The sequence below is a fragment of the Narcine bancroftii genome, chromosome 9, assembly GCF_036971445.1.
Source record: "Narcine bancroftii isolate sNarBan1 chromosome 9, sNarBan1.hap1, whole genome shotgun sequence".
Taxonomy (NCBI): domain Eukaryota; kingdom Metazoa; phylum Chordata; class Chondrichthyes; order Torpediniformes; family Narcinidae; genus Narcine; species Narcine bancroftii.
The window spans coordinates 110,761,404-110,785,706 of NC_091477.1; the positions used below are offsets into that span (position 1 = coordinate 110,761,404).

At 40.8% G+C, this 24,303-nt stretch overlaps 1 protein-coding gene across 1 annotated transcript in view; it reads left to right on the plus strand.

The window, feature by feature from the left end:
* LOC138743606 (collagen alpha-5(IV) chain-like) overlaps positions 1–24,303 on the plus strand; it is a 138,334-nt gene that overhangs the window by 37,106 nt on the left and 76,925 nt on the right. Inside the window, exons 2-13 of the mRNA XM_069899121.1 lie at positions 1,320–1,376; positions 5,261–5,350; positions 10,504–10,548; positions 12,194–12,238; positions 14,361–14,423; positions 14,618–14,671; positions 15,511–15,537; positions 17,129–17,206; positions 20,008–20,061; positions 22,729–22,764; positions 22,874–22,915; positions 23,605–23,676. Coding sequence (XP_069755222.1) covers positions 1,320–1,376; positions 5,261–5,350; positions 10,504–10,548; positions 12,194–12,238; positions 14,361–14,423; positions 14,618–14,671; positions 15,511–15,537; positions 17,129–17,206; positions 20,008–20,061; positions 22,729–22,764; positions 22,874–22,915; positions 23,605–23,676 — 663 coding nt within the window. The remainder of the gene's footprint in view (positions 1–1,319; positions 1,377–5,260; positions 5,351–10,503; positions 10,549–12,193; positions 12,239–14,360; positions 14,424–14,617; positions 14,672–15,510; positions 15,538–17,128; positions 17,207–20,007; positions 20,062–22,728; positions 22,765–22,873; positions 22,916–23,604; positions 23,677–24,303) is intronic.

The following is a 24,303-nucleotide window of genomic DNA, read 5'->3' on the forward strand; positions in this document are numbered from 1 at the left end:
TTTTTGAAGTTATACAAAAGATCACAGTGAAGCAATGAGAATGGCTTTATTTCAGGGGTGGCCCTGAGCCAACTGCAGCCCGTTGCCGATTTTTAAGTGGCCCGTCAGAGAAAAAATAAATGGCAGCCCTGCCGCTGGTGCAGACCCGTGGCGACCAAAGTCTCAGTGCTCCCCTGAGGAGCTCAACCGCCTAATCCAACTGCCATTGGCTCTATACGTGTTTTAAATGCCCCGTTAAAGGAGCCGACGGTGGTTGAAAACTGCTGGGCTTAATATTGTTTGGTCCGTGGCTCCTTATATTTTTCTGTATGCGACTCACAACTGAAAGCATTTGGGCCACCCTGTCTTTACTTGATGAGGTCACTCACTGCAGCCTTATGCACAAAAAACTCTTTTTATCATCAGATATTTAGAATACAGGTAGTCCCCGACTTACAACTGTAATGGGGGGATCGAAGAATCAGCTGTATTTCAGAATGGGCACAAGTCAGAATTGTACCTGCGCACGTGGAGTACCGGTCTTAAAGCAAACTTTTTAAATTAAATCTCTTTGTCATCATATATTTGACGATAACAAATTAAAGCTTCCTGAATTTGTCAATCAACCTTGGTGAATCTTCCCACATTCTGGTCCATGCTTACCTTGCTAGTTGACATTCCGGGATCCCAGGGCTGGGTGCGGATATCTTGATTCCTGTGCTCATGCACTAATCTTCAGTTGGCACATGCGCAAGTCTTCAATAGGTTCGCGTATTGCAGTTCAGTTGGTGCATGCACGAGAGTTAAGCGCTCTGAAGAGATTGAAATTGCATCCGTAACTCTTGCTCTTGTGCCAACCGAACTCCAATGCGTGAACCCACCGGGCATGCGCCAACTGAAGACTCGCACATTCACACAGGAATCAAGATGGCTGCGCCCAGCCCCGGAACTCTGACCAACAAGTTAAGTATGCACATTTTGGCTCATACGTGCCCTGTGTCTCTGTTATAGTTTGTGAAATACACCATAAACTGCAGAAAATTTTATATTTTTAAAAAAATTCAGTCATATGTGTGGATGGTCTTAAGTCGCTTAGGTCGCAAGTCGGGGACTACCTGTACTTCCCCATCTGACTCCATCTAAATGATGCAAGGTTCCAGAAAAATGTGCAACAGGTTTCAAAAGATTGCTTTGTAATAAATCTTAGCTGTAAGAAATGTTGACGATTGGTTCTGTGTCTGGAATCGGGGAACTTTTGTGCTTAATTTCACATGACTAAGTGGTGTGGTCTTTTAATTTTTAAACACTCACGGTGTTTTTTAAATGCTGGTTTCTTCCAGGCCTGTACATGCAGCGGTAAATCAAAATGTTACTGTGATGGAGTGAAAGGCAACAAGGTAAGCCTGTCTGCGATGGATGAAGGACAACTCTTTATAAGTGAAAGTCAAAGAAGTCCCAACTGTTATTGCAGTTAAATATTTTAAGCAGTTGTTTTTATCAATTCAGTCATATCCCAAATTACTGGATTAAAAAAAAATAGATTATGTAATAGGTAACAAATAGATTCTGGTTACTTAAAACTATAGCAAAATCAATTTATCTCTTCATAGCAGAACTGTTAACTTCGTAGTAAACGTGATGCTATTTCAGTGCCAGTGACCCGGGTTAAATTCTGGTGCTGTCTGTAAGGAATTTATGTTTTCTCTGGGTACTCTGGTTTCCTCCCACCCTCCAAAATGTACGAGAGGTTGTGGGTAAATTTGGCTGTAATTGGGCGGCATAGGTTTAAATAGCCATAATCGGCTTCTACCGTGCTGCAAGTAAAATTATAGATAGATTCATGGATGTGGAGGGATATGAATAATGTGCAGGCAGCATCAGGTTTAACACAGACATCATGGACTGAATGGCCTGTTTCTCTGCTGTACCATTCTATGATCCATGTCGCATCTGATGCATAAGAGATGACTACAGAACTGTTCACTAATAAAAATATCTCTTCATCAGCATCAAATATAGTTCCTAAAAAATAGAGAAGAGGGAAATGTTTAAATATATATTAGACCCTTTTACATCACCAGTTCACAGACCAGCATTTCTGTGCGATGTGAGAGAAAGCAAATTTACCTGTGGGAAACTTACGCTGGCGCAAGGCATCCATGCAAACTATTCAGACTGCTCTGGAGGTTAGGATCGCCGGAGCTGTAAGACATCATCGCTGCTTTCGGTGTGGCACACAGTTCACGGATCCTCCATGCCTGTAGCCCACATAAGCAGCAATAGGATCATGTCTGATTTGGAGAAAAAATTTGGCAAATAGCTGGGAAACAGTCAAGTTTATCAGGTGGCTCATTATTTCAGACAGTCTTTGAAGGTAAAATTTAGATATGGTCCAGAGGGTGGATTCATGTCCCCGTTGTCCTGAACTTGCAATTAACCTTCTGAATGTTTTCAAATGGATTAAAATTTTATTTTCTCTCAGAAAATTACATTGAACTGAATTACCAAATCCAGTAAGGAGATTAATTATGTCTTTAATGTCATAGAGTCATCAGACAGAGTCATGGAAGCCAGCCCTTCAATTCAACTTGTCCATGCCAACCTAATTTGGACCATATACCTCCAAACTTTCCCTATCCATGTATCTGCCGAAAAATCTTTGAACATTGGCATTGTGCCTGCATCAACCACGTTCATTGGCAGCTTGTTCATAATTCCTACCTTCCTCTGTGTGAAAAAGGTACCATAGAACCATAGTACCGATACACCACCATACAAAAAAAAACCAGGCCATTCTGGCCTTCTAGTCTGTGCCAAAAACATCACTGACCTGCACCCATTCCATAACCCGCCAGACCTCTCCCATCCAGTTTATTTTTAAAACTTAAGAGTGAGCCTGCATTTACCATGTCAGATGGCAACTCATTCCACACTCCCACCACTCTGAGTAAAGAAAATCACCCTAATGTTCCCCCAAACCTTTACCCTTTCACCCTAACGCCATGTCTTCTTGTATTTGTATCTACTAATCGAAGTGGAAAGAGCCTGCTCACATTTACACTGTCTATACCTCTCATAATTTTATAAACTTCTATCAAATCTCCCCTCATTCTTCTATGCTCCAAGGAATAAAGTCCTAACGTGTTAATATTTCCCTATATCTCAACTTCTGAAGACCCAACAACATCCTAGTAAATCTTCTCCACACTCTTTCAACCTTACTGATATCCTTCTTGTAGCTTGGCGACCGGAACCACACACAATGCTCCAAATTTGACTCACCAATGTCTAGTACAACCTCAATGTACTGTCCCAACTCCTGTACTCAATGCTTTGATTTATGAAGGCTAAGATGTCTTCTTTTTGCCTTCCTAATTTCCTTCTTAATATTTTTTATACTCTTTTAGTACCTCATTTGCTCCTTGTTGCCTATACCTGTTTTCCACCTCTCTCTTCTTAACCAGATCGCCAATATCCCTTGAAAACCAAGGTTGCCTTGGGACCCTTTAATATCTTTCCCTTCTCACCTTAAATCATTCTAAACTCTCCAACCCTGTGAAAAACACTGATTTACCTTATCTATGCCTGTCGTGAGTTTCCATATGTCTATATGGTCTCCTCTCAGTCTCCTACATTCTAGGAACATAGGAAGTAGGAACAGGAGTAGGCCAAAAATGGCCCATCGAGCCTGCTCCGCCATTCAATAAGATCATGGCTGATCTAATTTATGACCTAACTGCACCTACCTGCCTTCTCCCCATATCCCCTAATTCCTCTATCATGTAAAAAATTAATCTAACCAAATTTTAAATATGTCTAATGAAGCAGCCTCAACCACTTCCCTGGATAGAGAATTCCAAACATTCACTCTCTCTGGGAAAAACTATTTTTCCTCATCTCTGTCCTAAATCTACTCCCCCGAATCTTGAGACTGTGTCCTCTCATTTTAGTTTCCCCAGCCAGCTCAAAAAACCTTCCTACATCTATCTTATCCATACCCTTCATAATCCTATATGTTTCTATAAGACCTCCTCTCATTCTTCTGAACTCGAGCGAATACAATCTGAGACGATTTAATCTTTCATCATCCCCTTCATCTCAGGGATCAACCTAATAAACCTCCTCTGAACCGCCTCCAAAGCCAGTATATCCTTCCTCAAATATGGAGACCGGAAATGGACACAGTACTCCAGGTGTGGTCTCACCAGTACCTTAACCAGTTGCAACATTACCTCCCTACTTCTGAATTCAATTCCTCTAGCGATGAAGGCCAACATTCCATTTGCCTTCTTAATAACCTGCTGCACCTGCAACCTAACTTTTTGAGATTCATGCACAAGCACTCTGAACAACAGCATGCTGTAGATTTTCACCCTTGAAATAATATTCAGCTCTTTTATTTTTCTTGCCAAAGTAGATAACCTCACACTTACTAACATTGTACTCCATCTGCCAGACCTTTGCCCACTCATCCAGCTTAACTCTATCCCTCTGCAGACTCTTCACATCCTCATTACAATTTGCTCTTCCACTCAATTTGGTGTCATCCGCAAACTTGGCAACACCACATTTTGTCCCCTCCTCCAAGTCATCAACGTAAATGATGAACAGTTGTGGGCCTAGCAATGACCCCTGCGGCACCCCACTTACCACTCTCTGCCAACCTGAAAAACTCCCATTTATCCCGACTCTCTGCCTCCTGTCAGACAACCAATTTTCGGTCCATGTCAATATACTTCCCCGGACTCCACTTTACTTTAACTGGGGCATCATGCCCCAGGATCATTTAAGACTAGAAAAAGATGATTTGTGGAAATATGTAACATTGCTTTGATATCATGGTAGCTTGTTCCAATTCCCATTGAAATGGATGTGTGTATACGTGTATATATTTGATTCAAACTTGTCCAATCTCACGTCAACCTACCATCACTTTGATAAATTGGAGACACATGAAAGGCTGCAGATGTTAGAATTTGGAGCAAAGAAACAGTCTACTGGAGAAACTCAATGGATTGAGCATCATCAGTAGAAAATAAAGAACGGTCAACATTTTGGATGGGAACCCTTCATCAAGCTTCTTGCTGGAAGATTTCTACTCGAAATGTTGACCATTCTTTAACTCTTACTGGTGCTGCTCAATCCATAGAACTCCTCCATCAATGGGTGTTTTTTTCTCACTTTTGTAAATATCTGAAATGGTATATCACTGAAGTTAATTTTTTATCTAACTTGTCAGATACTTCCTCAGGTCTCAGCAAGCCCTTCTGCTTCATTTCAGGGTGAAAGAGGGTTACCTGGTTTGGAGGGCCATCCTGGAATTCCAGGGTTTCTTGGTCAAGAAGGTCAAGAAGGCCCAGAAGGTCCCAAGGTAAGACAGCTCCCTTGAGGACCAGGGAAGGCATGAGAATAGCAAAGTTCTCCTTGAGAACTGCACCAACAAGCAGCAGTTATTCTTTTACTTATTCTCCAAGTGAGAAGTCATTTTGCTGTCTTTATTAATGTGAATTAAGCAGTACCTTAAGTAGTTTTTAAAAACTAGCCTGTGTGTTTCTCACATTCCTTGATCCTCATACATTAGTAACACTTCAAAGGGTTCAGTGTATTGAGTGCATTTGATAAATTTCTACAGTTTCTGAATAATTTAAAGCCCTATTCTTCATTTAGATGCATTGATAGTGACTGTGTGTGAGAGAATACGCTAATCGTTGTTGGGAACAGAGATATGGCAATCCTCTTTCTCAGAGGAAATGGAAATAGCTCCATGGCACTAATTTTAATTTAGAGGGTCATCAAAGAACAGGCCTCGTTGGTGAGTCTTATTAAACTGACTTCTGTTAGTAACTGCAGGATAGGTAGTTTTATATTTCTGTTATGGACAGATGACTTGGCATTTAACGGGTGTATCTCATAATGACTGCTGCCAGAAATTAAAAATTATGTTTAAAAATTTCAAAGCCCATCCAGGATGTCCACTTCCAGATTCGAGGGCAAGGAGTGGCTCAGTTGGCCATTTAACTGTGTTAAGGTAGCCATTTGCCACCTAGTTTACAGGTTCTAACAGTGGATGGCTGGATTTCCCAGATCTTGTAAACCTTACCATCAATAGCTTCAAAGGGCCTTCACATCATTGCTGGTGAGTTTGGATGAAAAAAGAATGTATTATCCCAGCTCACAAGCTGAATATCAAATTTTCCCATTCAAGACCAGGACAGTCCCAACAGAGATTATAATCAGCCTCCTCCCCCACTACCTCTGGAGTTGCAGATGGGGCTTGTTGGTTCCGATAGAAATTGCTTCTCCAGCTAACTCCAGTCTTCTCTGACAATTTTACAGCCAAGTCTGAAAGTCAGGTTGACTTTGAAAATCGAAATATTTTTAATAACAAATCACAGAGTATGGATTTTCAAGTTTTATTGTTCGAGCTCCACATAACCATTTCTACCTGATCATCAAACTCAACCCATTCAGGCAAATAAAATTATCATTACTTCAAACCTCCAATGCGGTGCTCATGACTATTTTAACAATGGGGTAACCCAGAAAGGTACAAGACTATCTCCTGGAAATATAAGATCAACATTCACACTTATCTTTTGTACTGGTCTTCCTCATGTGGAATACAAGTTACATCTCAGAATTAGTTGCAAGTTGGAAATTGGGAGGGAAAGAAGAACTTGGGGTGAAATTGTAAGCACAAGGGAAGTGGTACTGAGCAAATTGTTGGAGCTGTTCACCAAGACTTTGGGACCTGCTGGACTTCATCCTCAGGTCTTAAAAGAAGTAGCTAAGATAGTTGATGAGTTGCTTTTAATTTTACAAAGTTCCATAGTTTTATAGTTTGGGGTAAGGTTTCATTAACATTGAAAATAGCAAATGTATCTTTTTTATTCACAATTTTTAAAAGGTAGCAGAGAGAAAAGTTGAAGGTACAGAGAAGGTCACCTAAAAGCAGCACTATGTTAATAGAATGACATAACAGGACACTTGGAAGATGTCATCAAGATTATACAAATTTTCGGCCAATCTGTTTACCAAAAAATCCAGAGATCTTTCTTCTACGTAATATAAGAAGTAAAGAACTTGGACTCGATTTGGATGGAGCACAAAAAAGATTTATTATGAGAGCCTTAGCTGTAGCAAAAAAATGTATTATGTCAACCTGGAAATTAGAAGATAGCCTGAGAATACAGCAATAGTACATAGAAATGAATAAATGTATTCCATTGAAAAAATAACATATAATTTAAGAAATAACGTCACAGTATTCAAACAAATTTGGGAACCGTACATGGAACACAATATAGAAGTCCTACCGCGGACCTCCACCCCCTAAAATGACAGAAGGAGAAGAAGATTAAATGAACTGACCCAGTATGTAAAAGTAGAAGACACAAATTTCTTGTTTATTTTCATTGTGTGATGACATTGTTTAATGGGTTTAATGTATCATATAGGTTGAATGTTGAGTGAGTGGGGAGGGGGGGTGAGGGAGGGAGGGAAAGGAGGAGGGAAAAAGGGGAGAAAATGACACTGTGAAAATTCAAGAGGGAAATGTCTATGTGTATTTTGGTCAGTATGGTTCATAGTGTGAAAAATGTTTTAAAAATTTTTTTTAAAATTATACAAATTAAACATGCATTTCTGGAAAGGAAATCATATTTGACAAACGTGGCAGGCTTGTTAAAGGTGAGAATGTAAAATCATAACACATGGCTTGGGAGTAATACACAAATGTGCTGGAGAAACTCAGCAGGTAGCGTATTTGCATGAATTGAAAATTGATTGACAGATGAGAAAGTGGAAAAGAGTGGTGGGAGATAACCAGTGGGATCAGTGTGTGAGTCTCTGTCATTCATAGTCATAACAATGACTTGGATGAGGAAACAAAGTATAATATTTTGAAGTTGACATGAAAAATCTTAACTTAACTCTAAGTTTATTTGTTGCCTCTCACCTAGTACAGTTAGAAGTGTTCTTCTCCGAGCAGACCATCAGGTCACCTCTCCTGTCTGTACATCTGTATGAAGTAGAAGAACACAATTCACAGAGTATAGTTAGAATGAAAGAAAGTCCATTTGTACCAAGCAGGGGAAGCATGAGAGCACTGTTGTGAGGTTCATTCAGGAGCCCAATGGCTGCAGGAGAGAAACTGTCCTTAAGATTGTTGGTGTGTACTTAGACATTCTTGAGCTGCTTCCTGGTGGGAGGAGAGAGAAGAATGTGTGCTCAGGATGTGGAGATTCCTTCAACATATTGGCTGCCTTTCCTAGGCATTGGGAGATATTGATGGAGTCCATGAAGGTGGGAATGAGTGGGGGGGGGGGGGGGGAGGAGAACTTTGTATTATGTTCTGTGGTGCTTCTTTACCTTCTGTAACTTCCCCTGATTTTGAGCAGAGCAGTGCCCATACCTCACTGTAATGTACCTAGCTTTCAATGGTACCCCTGTAAAAGTTATTGATAAGCAAACGGGAAGTGCCAGGCTTTCTTTGTCCTCAAAGAAAACAGAGGCATTAGTATGCTTTCTTGATCACCTTCAGGTGATCCAAGTCAGGTTGTGGTTTCTGCCCCTCTCCTGTGAAGCCAGTGATCATCACCCTTGTCTTATTGATATTGAGAGAGAGGTTGTTTCCTTGGCACCATGCAACTAACCTTTCATTCTACTTCCTGTACACTGTCTCATCATTATTCGATCCCCAACATACTACTGTGATGTGTCAGCAAATTTAAAGTTGGAACTTTATTTGACTGTACAGTTGTGGCCAGTTTTGATGCAATTAAGAGGAGGATATGGAGGCTTCAAGGTAATTGATCCAGAGAAAGAAAATTAGCCGACAACAAGAAAGAGGGAGCTGGTAAACATTTGTCAGGTTGGTAAAAGATGTGCTACAGAGATTGGTGCCGTTGTCTCAACCTTTTTACAATTTCTAAAAATGACTTGAATGAAGTTTATATTCTGATGGCACAAAGTTGGGCAGGTAAAGAGATTGTGCAAAGGACATAAGGAGGCTGCCAAGAGGTATGGTTAGATTAGGGCAAAGATCTAGAGCAGAGGTGGCCAAACCTAGTGCAAGAGCCACATACAATAAAATTCAGATGTTTGAGAGCCGCAAGACATGAGAAAATATTATATACATATTTTTACTCTTAGCAAGCGTATTGTGTCACAAAAATTACATATAAATATTAGGAAATTCATGTGTGTAATATTTATTCATGTCTGTATTTTTAAAACTGCTAACATGTATTAGTCCCAATAGTCTCAAAGTGCACACGTCCATACCAAATATTTTTAAAATCCAGACTGATTTTCTGTGGAAATCTCTCTCCCAGTAGAGGCTGCCTCATCAAATATATTTAAGATACAGTAAGATAGATTTTTGCCTCTTAGGGGAATTAAGGTTATGGAGCAAAGGGAGAGCTGGGCCAACAGCCAGATTAGCTGTGATCTCATTGAATGTGGGAGCAGACTCGACAGGCCGGATGGAGACCTCCTGCTCCTGTTTCTGATGTGTTCTTTTCAGGAATATCGTTGCCACTGGTCTCTGCAGATACCTGCACCGTTGTAGTGTCCACAGCTGAGCGCATGATGCAGGTATTCAATGCAATGCTGCCTCCTGTGGTAGGGCAAGGCCAGGGGCCCACAGCTCTGCTCCTCCTCATCTCACCCTTTGCTCCCCTCTTCCTTGTTGTCAGTAGGATGGGGGGAGTGGCTGCTGGGAGTGGAGGCTGGGGTATGAAGCAGTCTAACCTCTGCGCTGCCGGGTGCTGACTCTCCATCAGGTGGGGCCAGTGCTTGCCCGTGGCCACTGACAGGACCTTCACTGCTGCTGACAGCTCCAGCTCTGTCTTAGCTTGGCACTTGGATGTGGTCCTCATTGGAGATCCCCTCCAGCCTCTTGTTCCCATTTCCATCATCTTGCTTCTCCCCTGCCAGAGTGCCTGGACAGACACCCTACTCTGGGGCAGGACATGCCTCAATGGGGATCTCCTGGCCCAGGTCTGGCTTCCTGACCTCTGTGGCCATACCCTTCCTACCGCACACCCCACATTAACGGCGCTCTGCTGTGATGTGGCCCAGTTTAGGCAAGAAGAACCTATTTTGTTCCTCTTCAAGTGAATTAAAGCCTATTGGTTTCTCCACAATAGACTCCTGAGTGATTGATGGTGCGTCAATGCACAAAAGGAAAGTAAGCAGAAACAATAAATAATTAGAAAATTTAATAGAATCTAAGGCCCAAGAGGCCTACTCTTCAACTGACCATATACACACTAATTGAGCAAAATGCCCAAAAAAATGAAATTTCAGCTATAGCTTTCAAATTCAGTCTGTGCTTCCAGTCAAAGATACACCTGAAACAATACACATTATGACTTTTATTTAAATGAGTTTGGCTTAAGAGAAATACTTTTAATCAAAGTTTGGCTCAAAAAGGTTTGTGTAATGAAGGTTCTGGTTGTTAGTCTTCTCATTCTCAATGCATTGAAACGTACTCCTTCTAAAAATTCTTCATGTTGACAGGGAAGCCGTGGATTTCCTGGATTTCCTGGAATAAAAGGATCAAGGGTAAGTGTTTCCATATTTAGCAGATTGGATGTTGAAACTCAGCTCTGCCTCCAAGCATCTGTGTCTCAAGAAATTTCTGAGTGGTGCGCTGAGGTAACAGTAAGCAAGCACAAATCTCAAAAGGCTGTACAGCAGGCTTTATTCCAGTAAAAGTCTGAACACCAGTTCATGCCTTGGTGGCTCCCCATGTGACTGGCTCAGGGAGGGGCCGGCTCAGGTTTATATTCAGGTCGGCTGATTGTCAGCCGGTCGGGTGGACTCAGCCCCTGAGGTGGTCTTTCTGCAGGTACAGAGATCACCCCCTACAGTAGGCTGGTGGTCATACCACCACAGTAGGCAAGCCTACATACTCGATTTTACCTTACCTGCCAATTATTTTCCAAGCTCATTGGTCAAATTAAGAATCCTTATTGCTTAATTTTAGCTTTTTTGGATATGCCAGATCTACTTTGAAAATGATCACACATTTTATCTTTCAAAAAAAACTGAGCGCCATTGCTTACATCCTTGAGTGTGACTGTGTAGTGCCTTCTATATTGTCTCCAGCCTGAATCTAATTGTTTTAACTTCAAGGTAACAATGATTGGCAGAAAGAGATTCTCAGATGCACCGTTAAAAGTCTCTTGAAGTTATACCAGAGAAACTTGAAAACTGCCAATCAAATCAGAGGATTGTATGCCCTACTGCGAACAACGGACGACGTGTTTTCTGACGATCCTGTTAGTAATGATCATTAAAATGGTCCAGAGTTACAATTTACTTTTGTACATCGCTCTGAGGTTTGCATCACTCAGTTGTTTAACTCGAATTATAGAGAGCGAATTTTTTTTTTTTACCTTCCCATCTTCAGACATTAACTACAGACCAAGCAAATTATAAAATAAAAATCCAGTAGTTTATGTGACTGAGTCTAGTCTGAAACTCTAACTGTAGCCCATAGAATCTCTGAGCCATTTTTAATTGAAGACAATTACAATTTTTAATCCAATGTGGGCTTTGAATTAAGAAAAGAGAACAATGTTGTTCCTACAGCAAAAGAAATGAATAATAACACAAGTCCTTCTAACATTTCCCCACATAATTTATGCAACTACAAAACAGCAGGTAAAAAATGGGAAACTGCCTCCCACCCTCTCACATTGGAGGCTCAAAAACTAAGATTGCATTTACTTCTGGGGGATGGCTAACATCGAGCCAAGTCCCAGACTGAAAGATGCCCTTGTGCATGTCCTCAATTCAACTTAAAGGCTTTGCTACAATTGAAATTCCATCGAAGCAAATAAGCATTTCCATATTGTAGAGTGCGTCGAAAGAACCAAAGACTTGTTGATCCAAACCAAAAGACTGGAGCCTATCACAAGTAGGCCGACCAGTCCAGAATGACCTGGTCTGGCTAGGAGCAATCCTTTAAGACCTGCCAGTAGGTGTGGCTACACTCTCAGCCAATCACAGTCATCCTACACTACAACCTGTACAAATACACATTGGTGATAGAATCTGTACTATCACACATATATTTAAATAGAACCGGGTGCCATATCAAATATTTTCTGTAGGTGTTCTTATGTGCCCACAGTACATCACCGACGCTGTCTGATGCCACAACTGGTTCACTTTCTAACTCCATTTCCTTTCACTTTCACAGGGACTTCCTGGCTTACCAGGTCATACAGGATCCCCTGGCTTTTCTGTGAGTTAAACCAAGGCATTATTTATTTTTACATTAGCTTGTAATCTATTTTTAGTTTTCCAATTGTTGCAGCATGCCGACAATGCAAACGTCTTGGAGAAAACATGAGATGTGTAAAAAGCAAAGTATCCAAACAGACACACGAGGTGGGACAAACAGTCCTCCCCTACAATAAATTCTGATTCTGAGCAGCTCTGATGCCTGTGCCACTGTGCTAAACTCTCGTGGTGCTTGGGGCTGTGGCGTGGATGAGTTTTGCCTCTGCTGAGCACAGCTCAAGTGATACCTTACTGTGTTCAATTTTTAAAAACTGGCCTTCATAACTGAGAGTGTCCAAATAATGCACACTTGGCTTAGGTTACAAATTTCCTTCGTCAATTTATAAAGCCTGTTGCAACCACATCACCCACAAGAGGTGGATCAGAACCTGAAAAACTCTTAAGATGCGGGAATGTTCATTTCTGTTGGTAGGTTCAATGAGTGCAATACCAGAGCTAAGGAGAGTGAAATTGATGATCTGGTCCTGCAGCTCTATCGTGACTCCAACTTCGGAAGATAATCAGATCCTGTGGCATTTCAGGTGCAGCATTGGGTGCTGGGATTAGTATAGATAGGTACTGTTACGAGCCCAGAGGACCCATAAACCCAGCAGCAATAGATATTCACCAAGTCAAATGGTTACTGAAACAAAAATTGCTTTTAATTATCTTTAAACATGAAAACAGGATCACACTTTAACTTAATTAACCTAATTTAACCCCCTTCTAATTCTAAGTGCATGTCTATGTAACGTGGGTATAAGTTCAGAAAAGTTCTTTGGTTCACAATCCAATCTCACTTCTCATTCCTCCCAGTTCACTGGTGGCAGACAATTCTTATACTGTGCACAGAATTTAACATTTATAAAGTTCACCAGGCTTTGGTGCTCGAAAGGTAAATGGTTACCATTCAGGAAGGTTCTTGTTGGTTTTCAGAGAGAGATTTGTTGTTCCAGGACATCCGCAACTGATTCCTTTTTAATCAGTGTCTTGCTGATGAAACTTTCCCCCCTCAGGGTTCTCCAGATGATAACCTCTTTCTTTCAGGTCACCACATTGTTCCTTTTTGTTTCCTTTATTCTAAACGAAATATTAGGCAGGCAGTCCTCTCCTCTTGCATGAACCACAAGAGCTTTGACCAGGCCATCTTCCAAATGGGGCTTTTCACAAGCTTGCCAGCTTGTTCTGTTCCAGTCCCAGCTGCTGCTTCTGCTAGCTGTAACACTGTAGAAGTGATCTCTGTCTGTCTGTCTGTCTGTCTGTCTGTCTGTCTGTCTGTCTGTCTGTCTGTCTGTCTGTCTGTCTGTCTGTCTGTCTCTCTCTCTCTCTCTCTCTCTCTCTCTTTCTCTCACTGAGAGAAAACCTGTTTTACTCTCTCTGCTTGCAAAACCACATGGCCCTCTTAGAACAAGTCCAGACAATCTGTGGCTCCAACAAGATCTTTCATCTGTTGCCTTTTGTAAACAACAATCCATTAATGAAGTCTCTTGGGCACTCTCCAAATCTCTTGCAAAACATGTGGAGCTGATATGTCTAACATTTGCAGAGCTCCAGCATTTCAAATAGACCTGTTTAAATGTGTATGTAACCTACTCTAACAAACCTTTCCCAATTTATCTCCCAAAAACATATCTATAAACTCTGTCACAGTACTTAGTGGTGGCATGGCTACAGTGAGCTGAAGAGCCAGTTTCCATGTTCTATGACTCTTTGATTCTCACTCCATTCATAACTATAGATCATCCATGTTTGGATTACCTTGAAGATGTATGGTTGTGCTGTACAGCAGAAAGACACAGACCATTATTTTTTTCATGATTTTACCTCCATCAAAGATTGCCCTCCCACTGATCTACAATGGATTTACAATGCAGAGCTCCTGGGACAGTGTTCACTAGTATACATTTTGCACTCCATTCTTCACGCTGATTCATTGATTTAATAGCTGTATACCTTGCATTGGTACTTTCCCACTGTATTATCATAATCTAGCCTGGTAATCAACACAGGTCATCACAATTTCACTGTGAAGATTAAAGACGTCTATCAGTATCTAAATTCCTCCATCCTTTTTTTCTCCTCAGGGTATCCATGGAAAGGATGGTCTGCCAGGTGTTAAAGGTATCCCAGGGTGCAATGGGACTAAGGTAAGCGCAGTTTGAAAATGATAATTTGCAAAAATAGAGGCTAGTCTTTGAGTGGAGGTGTGAGCTGCATTACAAATCAGGAATTGGTCTGCAACTTCATTTACATTTACTGTTGATTGCTGAGTTCAGGGAGAATGACTCGCTTATAAACTACTCCAGCTTTACTCCACCAATGTATGTTTCTCCTTTTACAGGGTGACCGTGGTTTTCCAGGAATTCCTGGCTTAGAGGGACAAAGAGGATTTCCAGTGCGTATTTCCCAGTGCTTACCAAGAACAAATTTATCTAATGGTTTTAACATAGACTCTTACTTTCCAAGTTGGCTCTGCAGAAAGAAGACCGTTCAGCCCATCTATTCTGTGTGTATTCCTGACACAGAAACCATATCAGCCCCATTTTTGTGTTCTACCCTGTGGCCCTGCAAATTGTTCTCTCTGAAGTTTGATTCGATTCCATTCAGAGGATACTGATTGATTCTGTTTCCACCACCCTCACACACAGTTAATTCTAAATTGTATTTGCCCTCTGCTTTAAAATAGCTTTGTTCCCCTTCTGGCTACGACTTAAATCTGCTCTTTGGTTCTCGAACCATCAGCACCTTCCCTCCAACTACCCCACTCTTCATGATCTTGTAATCCACTATCAAATCTCCTCCCAACCTTCATTGCTCCAAGGAGAATAACTGAGGTTTCACCAGTTCAGACCTAACCTGGTTTTGTGGAAGGAGTCGGCAGATTTCTCTTATTGGAGCAAAACTTTAGAGCTGAGAGATCATTGTTTTTTGTCGGGGCTGACTTGTCTCTTAAAGTGGTTCTCTTCTGACTGGAGAAACTTGATTTGTGTGTGTGCTAGCATAGACCAAAAGATTGCACATCAGAAGCCTGAGTTCTCTCAATCCTCATAAAAATAGGTAAAAACATAAAGCCACCTGTTCACTCATCATTCTCAACTATTTTTAATAAACCAAGAATTATATCACCATTTCCAATGGGATTCAAGAGTTGTATTGGCACCTGAATATTCTAACCAAACTTTCAAAGCATTTATCTGACAAAATCTGACTTACACATCTAATTGTTTTTAACAGGGACCACCAGGGTGTCCAGGCCTAAAGGTATGTTGAAAATTGTAAGTCAATAGAAACTGGAAGTTGGAAATACAAATAGAAAACACTCTTTTTTAAAAAGGCCGGTCAGTGTGGTGCAACGTGATACTGCAGGCATGACTTTACTGGACTGGGCAGGCTGCCCCGCCTCCTGTATCTGTAGCTCCTCCCCATAAGATCCCTAATAAAGGCTGAGAGCCCGAGTCTCCTCCCTCTTGCCTGCCTTGGTCATGAACCAGCAGCATGCAGAGGCATGCCAAGGTTTTCTGATTAATAAAACCTTTGACTAATTGCTTCATGTCTGCGAGTGATCATTAATCATGCCACAGTCAGCATCTGGTGGAAAGAGAAAGAGTGTTCATATTTCAGGTCAAGGAATTGGAATGAGAGAAAAGGTTAGTTTTATGTTGCACTGAAGGTGAGGGTGAGGGATAGGACGTAGAAAATAACTCTGACAGGGTAAGACCAGGGTTGTTTTAGTAGGTTATATAGTCATACGGTTGATGTATTAATGGAGAAGTTAGCAATTAACATTGGATAATAAAAAGTTGTTAAATGTAGGGTTGTCGAACGTGCCAGACAGATCAGAGTGTGCTAATGGAGAAATGAAAACTGAGCCACTGTCCCAGAAGCATAACTCTCAGTAGAAATGGCCAGACAGAAAAATGGGGTTATGGAGAAAGCTGCAGATGTTGGAATTAATAAGCAGATAAAGAAACTGCCAGGGAAACCCAGCAGGTCAGACAGCATCCTTGGGAAGAAATGGTCAGTCAATCTTTCACTTAAATTGTAGAGTTTGATATCGAGGCTGCAGTATGCCAGAGAGATCCTGAGGTGATGTACTTCAATCTTATGGTGGATCCTATTAAAACAGTGCAGGAAACCATGGACAATTAGGTCAGGGAGGGAGTGAGATGGAGAATTGAAGTATGTAGATGTTTTTCTTCATAATGGAATGCTAATTCTTCCCTTTGATGTACCTTTATGAACCTAAAGACAGGGCTATGTTAAAAATAAAAATAAAAAGTCTGGAATATTCTATTAATTTTACTTTTGAGCAATTTATTTTAATATGGTCAGTTATTTCTAGCCTGAATTGAAATGATGATGAATGTTCATACACATCAAAAATGAGTGCACAGAACAGAAATGAGGAAGAAGGTTCACACTGTTTGAAATCGGGGCATCGATGAATATTTATGCAGAAAATAATCTTTACTCAATTTTCACATACAGATTGATATTTAGGATTGTTAATGCAGTGTAACAATGAAGGAAAAGTGGATATATTGACCAAATGCTCTTGCGTTTGAAAGTTCCTGTCACCAACTGGACTACATATTTTGTGAAGTATGTGTTGTGTGCTGTTGTTCCCGTGGGGTGAAATGCACAATTTTACATGTAATTATAATTAAATGATTTAAAGATATATATAATTGATGATCATAAATTATGCAATGTATAGGGTGGAATTCATGCTTTTTATCATGTATTGCTTCCATTTATTCATCCGATTAGATTTTGCTTAACATAACTGTATAAAGTAAAGGAAGTTCAATGCCATTAGTATTTTAATTGTGCAACATCTGCTTTGCTTAAGGGTGAACCAGCTCAAAGGATTCTGCTACCTCCAGGAGAGAAAGGCCAACGTGGAACTCCGGGACGTCGAGGAATCCCAGTAAGAGCATTTAGCCAACTGTTTTCAATTGACATCGGGGGTTTTTGATAAATCAAATAAGTGAGATTTTTGAAAAATGACAATATAGATAGATGTAATAGATTTGAAGTAGGCCCGGTGGCTTTTGATTGATTGTTCATAAAATCCAACTGTAAATGCAATACAGATTTTCTCCTCTTACTTCCTGGTAGCTTCTGCACCTGATTGTAATGACGCATCACTTGGTGTTTTTAGTTCATTAATATTGCAGTTGGCAAACTCAAAGACATTTCCTGAGTTCCACTAAATCTCAATTTGCAACACTACTGCCACAAGTCTCATCAAAATCTAAAACAGTTCCTTTTACTTGGGAGGCTTTCCGTCAGAGAAGAGAAAATAACTGGATTCGTGACATCCATGTAAATTACTACTATTGCACCAAAGAGAAGATTACTATCCTCCAGGATCCAATTAATGTCACATTTTTATGATATTGACATGAACACCAGCCCTGGATGTCCATAAATAAATCATAATTTTAGAAGTTTGGGATAGTATTTTATTTCTTGAATTTGGAATTGGCATATTTTTGCACTGGTCCTGTTATCACAGAAGAGAATGGGTTAGATCATGGAAGAAGACATTGAACTGCTGTTATTTATCTAGTTATCTATCACCAAGCTTGGGATGCTGGCTCAAGCTGGGATGTTCTAAACCTGTCGGTCATTCTCAGTCAATATTTCCGGAAAACGTACCTGACGTTGGATTACTGGCGCTGTCCTGCAGCGAAGAGCAAACTTGTCACAGTTCCTCAGCACTTTGTTGGGGAAAGTACCCACTCAACCTGTACCTTGTTGGATCTGGCCCAGAAGCAGCCACAGCTTCAATAGTTAGGCTAAGGATTATATACATTACATGTTTTTGATTTGCCTAATTTTGATGAAGTGAATTTAATTGTTTAAAATGCTCCTGTTTTTATTTTTTTCATTATTGTTGTTTTTAATTATATTTGTTCAATGCAAAGTAATTAAAAGTAGCTTGCTTCAGATGGATGTCAAAGTCTTTTCTGATGTGTTTCAGATGGGTCATGTAGAGGCATAATGTTGTGCAAGGCCCAGTGCCACATAGGATTGGCTCTGCTTCAGGGAAGATTAACTTACTAGAAATCATGGGATCTTGCAATGGGCAGGACATTAATTTTCAGGATGGATGGAAAATAGTTTTACACTTATAAATATAAATTAGATTGCTTTTTATTGGAAGTAATGTGTTATTGCAATTTGCATATTATTTGTGCCATTGTTGAATCTCAAAAAGCCAATTGTTTTGACCAATTTAGACCAATGGTCCCCAAAGTACTGCCTCAGCATTAATTGAGGGAAAGTTCCAGGATTTAAATATTTGACATTTTAAATTTAATTTAGACATGGCATGGTAACAGGCCATTTCGGACCACAAGTTCAGGCCGCCCAATTTACATCCAATTAAACTACACCCCTGTTACGTTTTGAACAGTGGGAGAAAACCAGAGTCCCCGGTGAAAATCCACACAGACATGGGGAGAATGTACAAACTCCTTACAACAGCATGGGGATCCCCAGCCCTGCTAACCACCACGCCAACCGTGCCGCCCCATTTAGACCTGATGATGACGACAAGGGTGAAGAGTCAACTTCATGGATTGTGTGTGACTGGGAAAGATGATAGAAGTTCCTGATCTATATACTATGGGTCACACTGCACTGATAGTGGAGGGAGAGAGTGGGAACCAATCAAGCAGACACTGTCTGGGATGGAGTCAAGCTTGATTCTTTTTGATATAAATTCAAATTAAATTTTTTTAAATTTTGTCAAACAGCAGGGTAACAGGCCCTTTCAGCCCACGAGCCAGTGCTGCTCAATTAACTACAAACCCTGTGTAGAGCTCGTCGAAAGAACCAAAGACTTGTTGATCCAAACCAAGGCTTTTATTAGCAAAAGACCGGAGCTCTTCACAGGTGGCCGACCAGTCCGGAATGATCCGACCTGGCTAGGGACACAACCCTTTAAGGCCCAGACAATAGGAGTGGCTTAGCTCTCAGCCAATCGCTGTAAGCACAGTCTAGGTACAGTAACTATATACACTATGTACATTGGTGATAGACCTGTACTATCACACCCTGGTACGTATTTAAAAGTAGGAGCCCCCAGGAAAAAAGAAACAGAACGTACAAACTCCTTAAAGTCAGCGCGGGATTCGAACCCTGGTCCTGTTTGCTAACGTAACAGCGTTGAGATAACCTCTATGCTAACTCTGCGTCAATATAGCAACGTATTCATTGCTGGGAAGTTGATGTTGCTGGCATTTATTGTCCATCCCTCAGCTAAACTGAGGGAGCAGCTAAGATTCAACCATATTGGTGGGCCTGGAGTCTCATGAAGGCCAAACCAAGCAAGGGTGCCAAATTCCCTTCCCCGTGGCTTATTTTACACCCAAATGGTAGTTTCTAGGTTAGCATAAATGAGAGCAGGGTTTTCATAAGATCCAGATTCATTGACTTAAATTTAAATGCCCCATCTACTATAGTGTGGATTAGAACTTATTTCTCAGAATCAGTAGGCCAGAACCTTGGAGGCCAGTCAATATTAGTGTTCTAATATATATTCATTGTATTGTTGGAACTGCACCCATGCAGGCAAGTGAAAAGTATTTTCTCGTTCTCCTGATTTATGCCTTGTACATGTACTATATAGTTTACAGCTACCATCCAAAAATAGTCTTTTAATTAAAAAATGATGTTTAGCAAAACAACATACTAAGTTTATTCATTATTTAATTGCAGGGTGGTCAAGGAAAGTCTGGATTGCCAGGGCCTATTGGACCTCCAGGTCTGCTGGTGAGTACTCTCCACATTTAAAGATCTGATGATTGTAGAGTGTTACTGCACAGCACATGTCCTTCGGCCCATGTTCTTTGTGCTGATCTATGTAAACCTAATTCACTATAATTTAATCCTTCCCTACCTCTATTTTTCTGACATTCATGTTCGTATTATGCCAGCCTTCACTACAACCCCGGCAATGTCTTCCAGGCACCCGCTGCTCTCTGAGTAAAATAACTTGCCTCTGATCTCTCCTCTAAACTTTCCTCCACTTGCCAGAAACCAGTGTCCTCTAGTATTTACTATTGTCACTCCGGGGGACAGGTGCTATCTACCCTATCTATGCCCCTCCTAATCTGAAATACCTCTATTATGTCACCTCTCCTCCTTTGCCACTCCAATGACAAAAGCACTTGCTCTGTCAACTTTGCTTCATCAGACATTACTTCCAATCCAGGCAACATCCTGGTAGATCTCCTCTGCACCCTCCCTAAAGCATTTGCGTATCTACATCCTTCCTGCAATGAACTGAATGCAATACTCCCGAGAATGGTTTAACCAGAGTTTTGTAAAGCTGCAACATTAACTCATGGCTCCTGAACTCAATACCGGGATTAATGAAGGTTATCACTGTCCTATTAACTTGCGAGGCGATCTTGGATTGGTACAAGCATCTCTGATGGCAGAGTGGCAATGAGAACCATTCTCCTACATGGAATAACTCTGTCTCAGTTTGCTCTGCCCCCCCCCCCCCCCCCCGAACCCCGATTAGATTTTGGAATTCACAATGTGGCTAAGAGATGCAGTAAAAAGTTGATCTGTTTTACCTGACAGGAAAATAACAGTAAAAACATCCATGTATCCGACAGATTACACTGCAAATGATCGAAGCTCAGGGAATTAGCCCATGGTTGGTAGATCCTACATCTCCATCAACTTGCCTGAATGAAACTAATGAATTCTGCATTTCCCTGATACGCCAACCAGGATGCTGTAGGACAAGAGTAGACCAGGTCCATTGATTACAAGGAAAATGAAAAAAAGAATTACACCTCTTTTACTTTCAGGTTGAAAATGGGTTAGATTAATTGTACACCAGTATCTACAAACATTGGTAACCCATAGGGTAATTGAGCATTTGCAGGAGGAACTATCTGACAGAGACAGTAGGGTTGAGCACTAAGTTTATGCCACTGTCTCAGAGACCTTTTACATACATGGATATTCAGGACTGGGTGTAACTTTCTGAGTTGTGACGCTGACCGAAATGAGCAGTTGGGGACAATGTGAATGTGGTTTCTGTCTCATCACAAGAGCAGAACATCCACTGCAAATTCAGCACCTTGCTATCAGTCAGTCAAAGAACATGTGAAAAGTTGGCTCACATTGCAGTTGCCAAAAGTTTCAGGAAAGAGAGAGAGAGAGAGATCACTGTAGGTTCAAGCAATGTAAAGGGGTAAAAATATCACAGATGCTGGAAATCTGAAATAACAGAAAATAATGACAAAACAGGAGAGGAGACAATATCAGAAGAAAGAAATAATTAATGTTTGGGGTCTGCGAGTCTTCATCAGAGAGTAAAGTCTAATTTGGCTGATGAAAAGGTTTAACATCCTTGTATTCATTTTTATCATGACATCCTAAGTGAAGGCAAATGATTTGAAGTATGAAATGAGAAAGCGAGTACATTACAATGAAAATAGTTTCTACAAGAAAATATCTTGATCCATTGGATATTAAAAATTGATTATTGGTTGTAAAGCAGTGACAAATTAAAATGGAGTATATATAACTCAAAAAAATAGGTTATAATCATGGGTATTCCAGATCTAACGGTGCACAGGATAGTGTGGTGACAAACATTCAATGCTGCTTCTTCATATCTTCCTCATATCTCCAGTGAACCAGGGTTCGATCCTGACCTTGGGTGTTGTCTGTATTGAATTTGCACATTCTTCCTCGGTGTAGAGCTCGTCGAAAGAATCAGAGACTTGTTGATCCAAACCAAGGCTTTTATTAGCAAAAGACAGGAGCTCTTCACAGGTGGCCGACCAGTCCGGAATGATCCGACCAGGCTAGGGACACAACCCTTTAAGGCCCAGACAGTAGGCGTAGCTTAGCTCGCAGCCAATCGCTGTAAGCACAGTCTAGATACTGTATGTACATTGGTGATAGATCTGTACTGTCACAGTCTATCTGCATTGATTTCTGCTGGGTTTGTTCTGGTTTCTTCCCACATCCCAAAGATGGTTAATGGCTACAGTGATCTCCTCCCTGGTGATGGCAGAAGAATCAGGGAATTGTTCCTGAGTGTTTGAGAGTGATTGCGTAACTGGGATGTCACTGAGGAAATGGGGCCGAGGGCTATGTTCTGTAGCCATTTGAGCTGAATGGCCTCTGTATCATGAGAAATAAATAAAAATGTGAGCATTCACATCTCTGGAGAAACTATGTTCAAGATAATGTGATATAACAGAATAGATCACAACGTTCTTTGAATAAATCCAAACTCCTAGCATCTGTGAAACTCCTGCAAATGAATCCATTTTTGCAGGTGCACACACACACCCGCGCACACACACCCCCAATGGTGTTGTCGATTTGTATAGCTCATAGGTTCTTGTGGCCTTAAACCCTTCCTGTCTCCTTAGACTCTGCACTCATCACTTTATTTTCCTTTAGGGACTAACAGGACCACCTGGCTGTCCAGGTCAAAAGGTAAGATATTTTTTGGAACTGGTTCAGTTTGTTTCACTGCTGTATCATAAATTATTTTCAAAGCTCTTGAAAAGAAATAAAAAGTCTGCTTTGACTCTTCTTCATGCAGGGCAACATGGGTTTGTTCTTCGTGGGTTCCAAAGGGGACAAGGTAATAGTCATCTCTGATCAACAGTTGAGCTGATATCAAGCATATTTAAACAGACGTTAACACAAATTGCACAAGTGGAGTCCCAGAGTTGTACAGCATGGAAGTAGAAACTCAAACTAACTCATGCCAGCCAAGTTGTCTACCTGAACTAGTCTCATGTGTATGCATTTTCCCCATGCCCCTTTTCTATTCATTTATTCATCTAAATGTCTTCTCAAAATCATAATTCCACATGTCTCTTCCACTTCCTCTGGCAACGTTCCATTTCCCCAACACATTCTGTGTTGTGAAAAGAGCCCCTCAGGTTCCTTTTAAATCTTTCCCACCCTTCCCTTAAACCTAACCCTTTTGTCTAATACTCCCCTATCCTGGCTGAAAAACTCATCATTCACCTTATTTATGCCCACATGATTATGTCAACCTATATGAAGATCCCCTCAGCCTCTTGTGCTTGGGGTAAATGTCCCAGCCTATCCAGCCTTACCTTCTGTTAAGCCCTCCAGCCCCAGTAACATCCTCATGAATGAGAGTACTTTAAAGAACCATATAATTGATTCTGTACCTGTGATACCTTTTCTGACAACTCTTGAATAATTCTAAATTAATTGCTAATATTTGGATATTTCCTTACTAAGCATCCTCCCAGTTTTTGACTGCATTTGATAAATTGATGCCAATGTTCGAAACAGGGTGTGAAAGGTCTTCCTGGTCCTGTTTACCGTCAAGAGCGTGGGCCAACCATTACAGAGAAAGGGGAGAAGGTAGGTCACATTTTTCATTTACACTGAATATGTCTTGTCTTACCTAGGTGACTGGCTTATCCAAACAGCTGAAATGATTCTTCCTCCTATCTTACTAAAATGCTGATATTAGTCGGTCAAAGGCAATGAGTCTGTGGGTCTAGAACTTATGCAGTCAGTTCACTTTGGCTTGTACTCAACAGAGATCAGAAGAATGAGTGCTGATCTTATTGTAAAGTGATATTTTAACTGACAGTGACAGGAATGGTGCGCAGCGGATGTTACTCCTCATGACAGAATCAAGTTTTAAGGGAAATAGTTTCAGATTGAGGAGATGCCTGGTTAATTTGGAGGAAGAATGTCTTCTTCCAAAATGACAGAAATAGTTTCAGATTGAGGAGATACTTGGTTAATTTGGAGGAAGAATGTCTTCTTCCAAAATGACAGAAATAGTTTCAGATTGAGGAGATACCTGGTTAATTTGGAAGAAGAATGTCTTCTTCCAAAATGTCAGGAATTCTTAAAAAGAAGTTGAGGCTGAGTCACTTCTTGGGAAATGGATGTGGTCCTTCATGGCAAAATGGATCAAGGAGTATGGAGAGAAAGCAGGAATAGGTGACTGTGTGGTCAACTATCATGGTATTGATT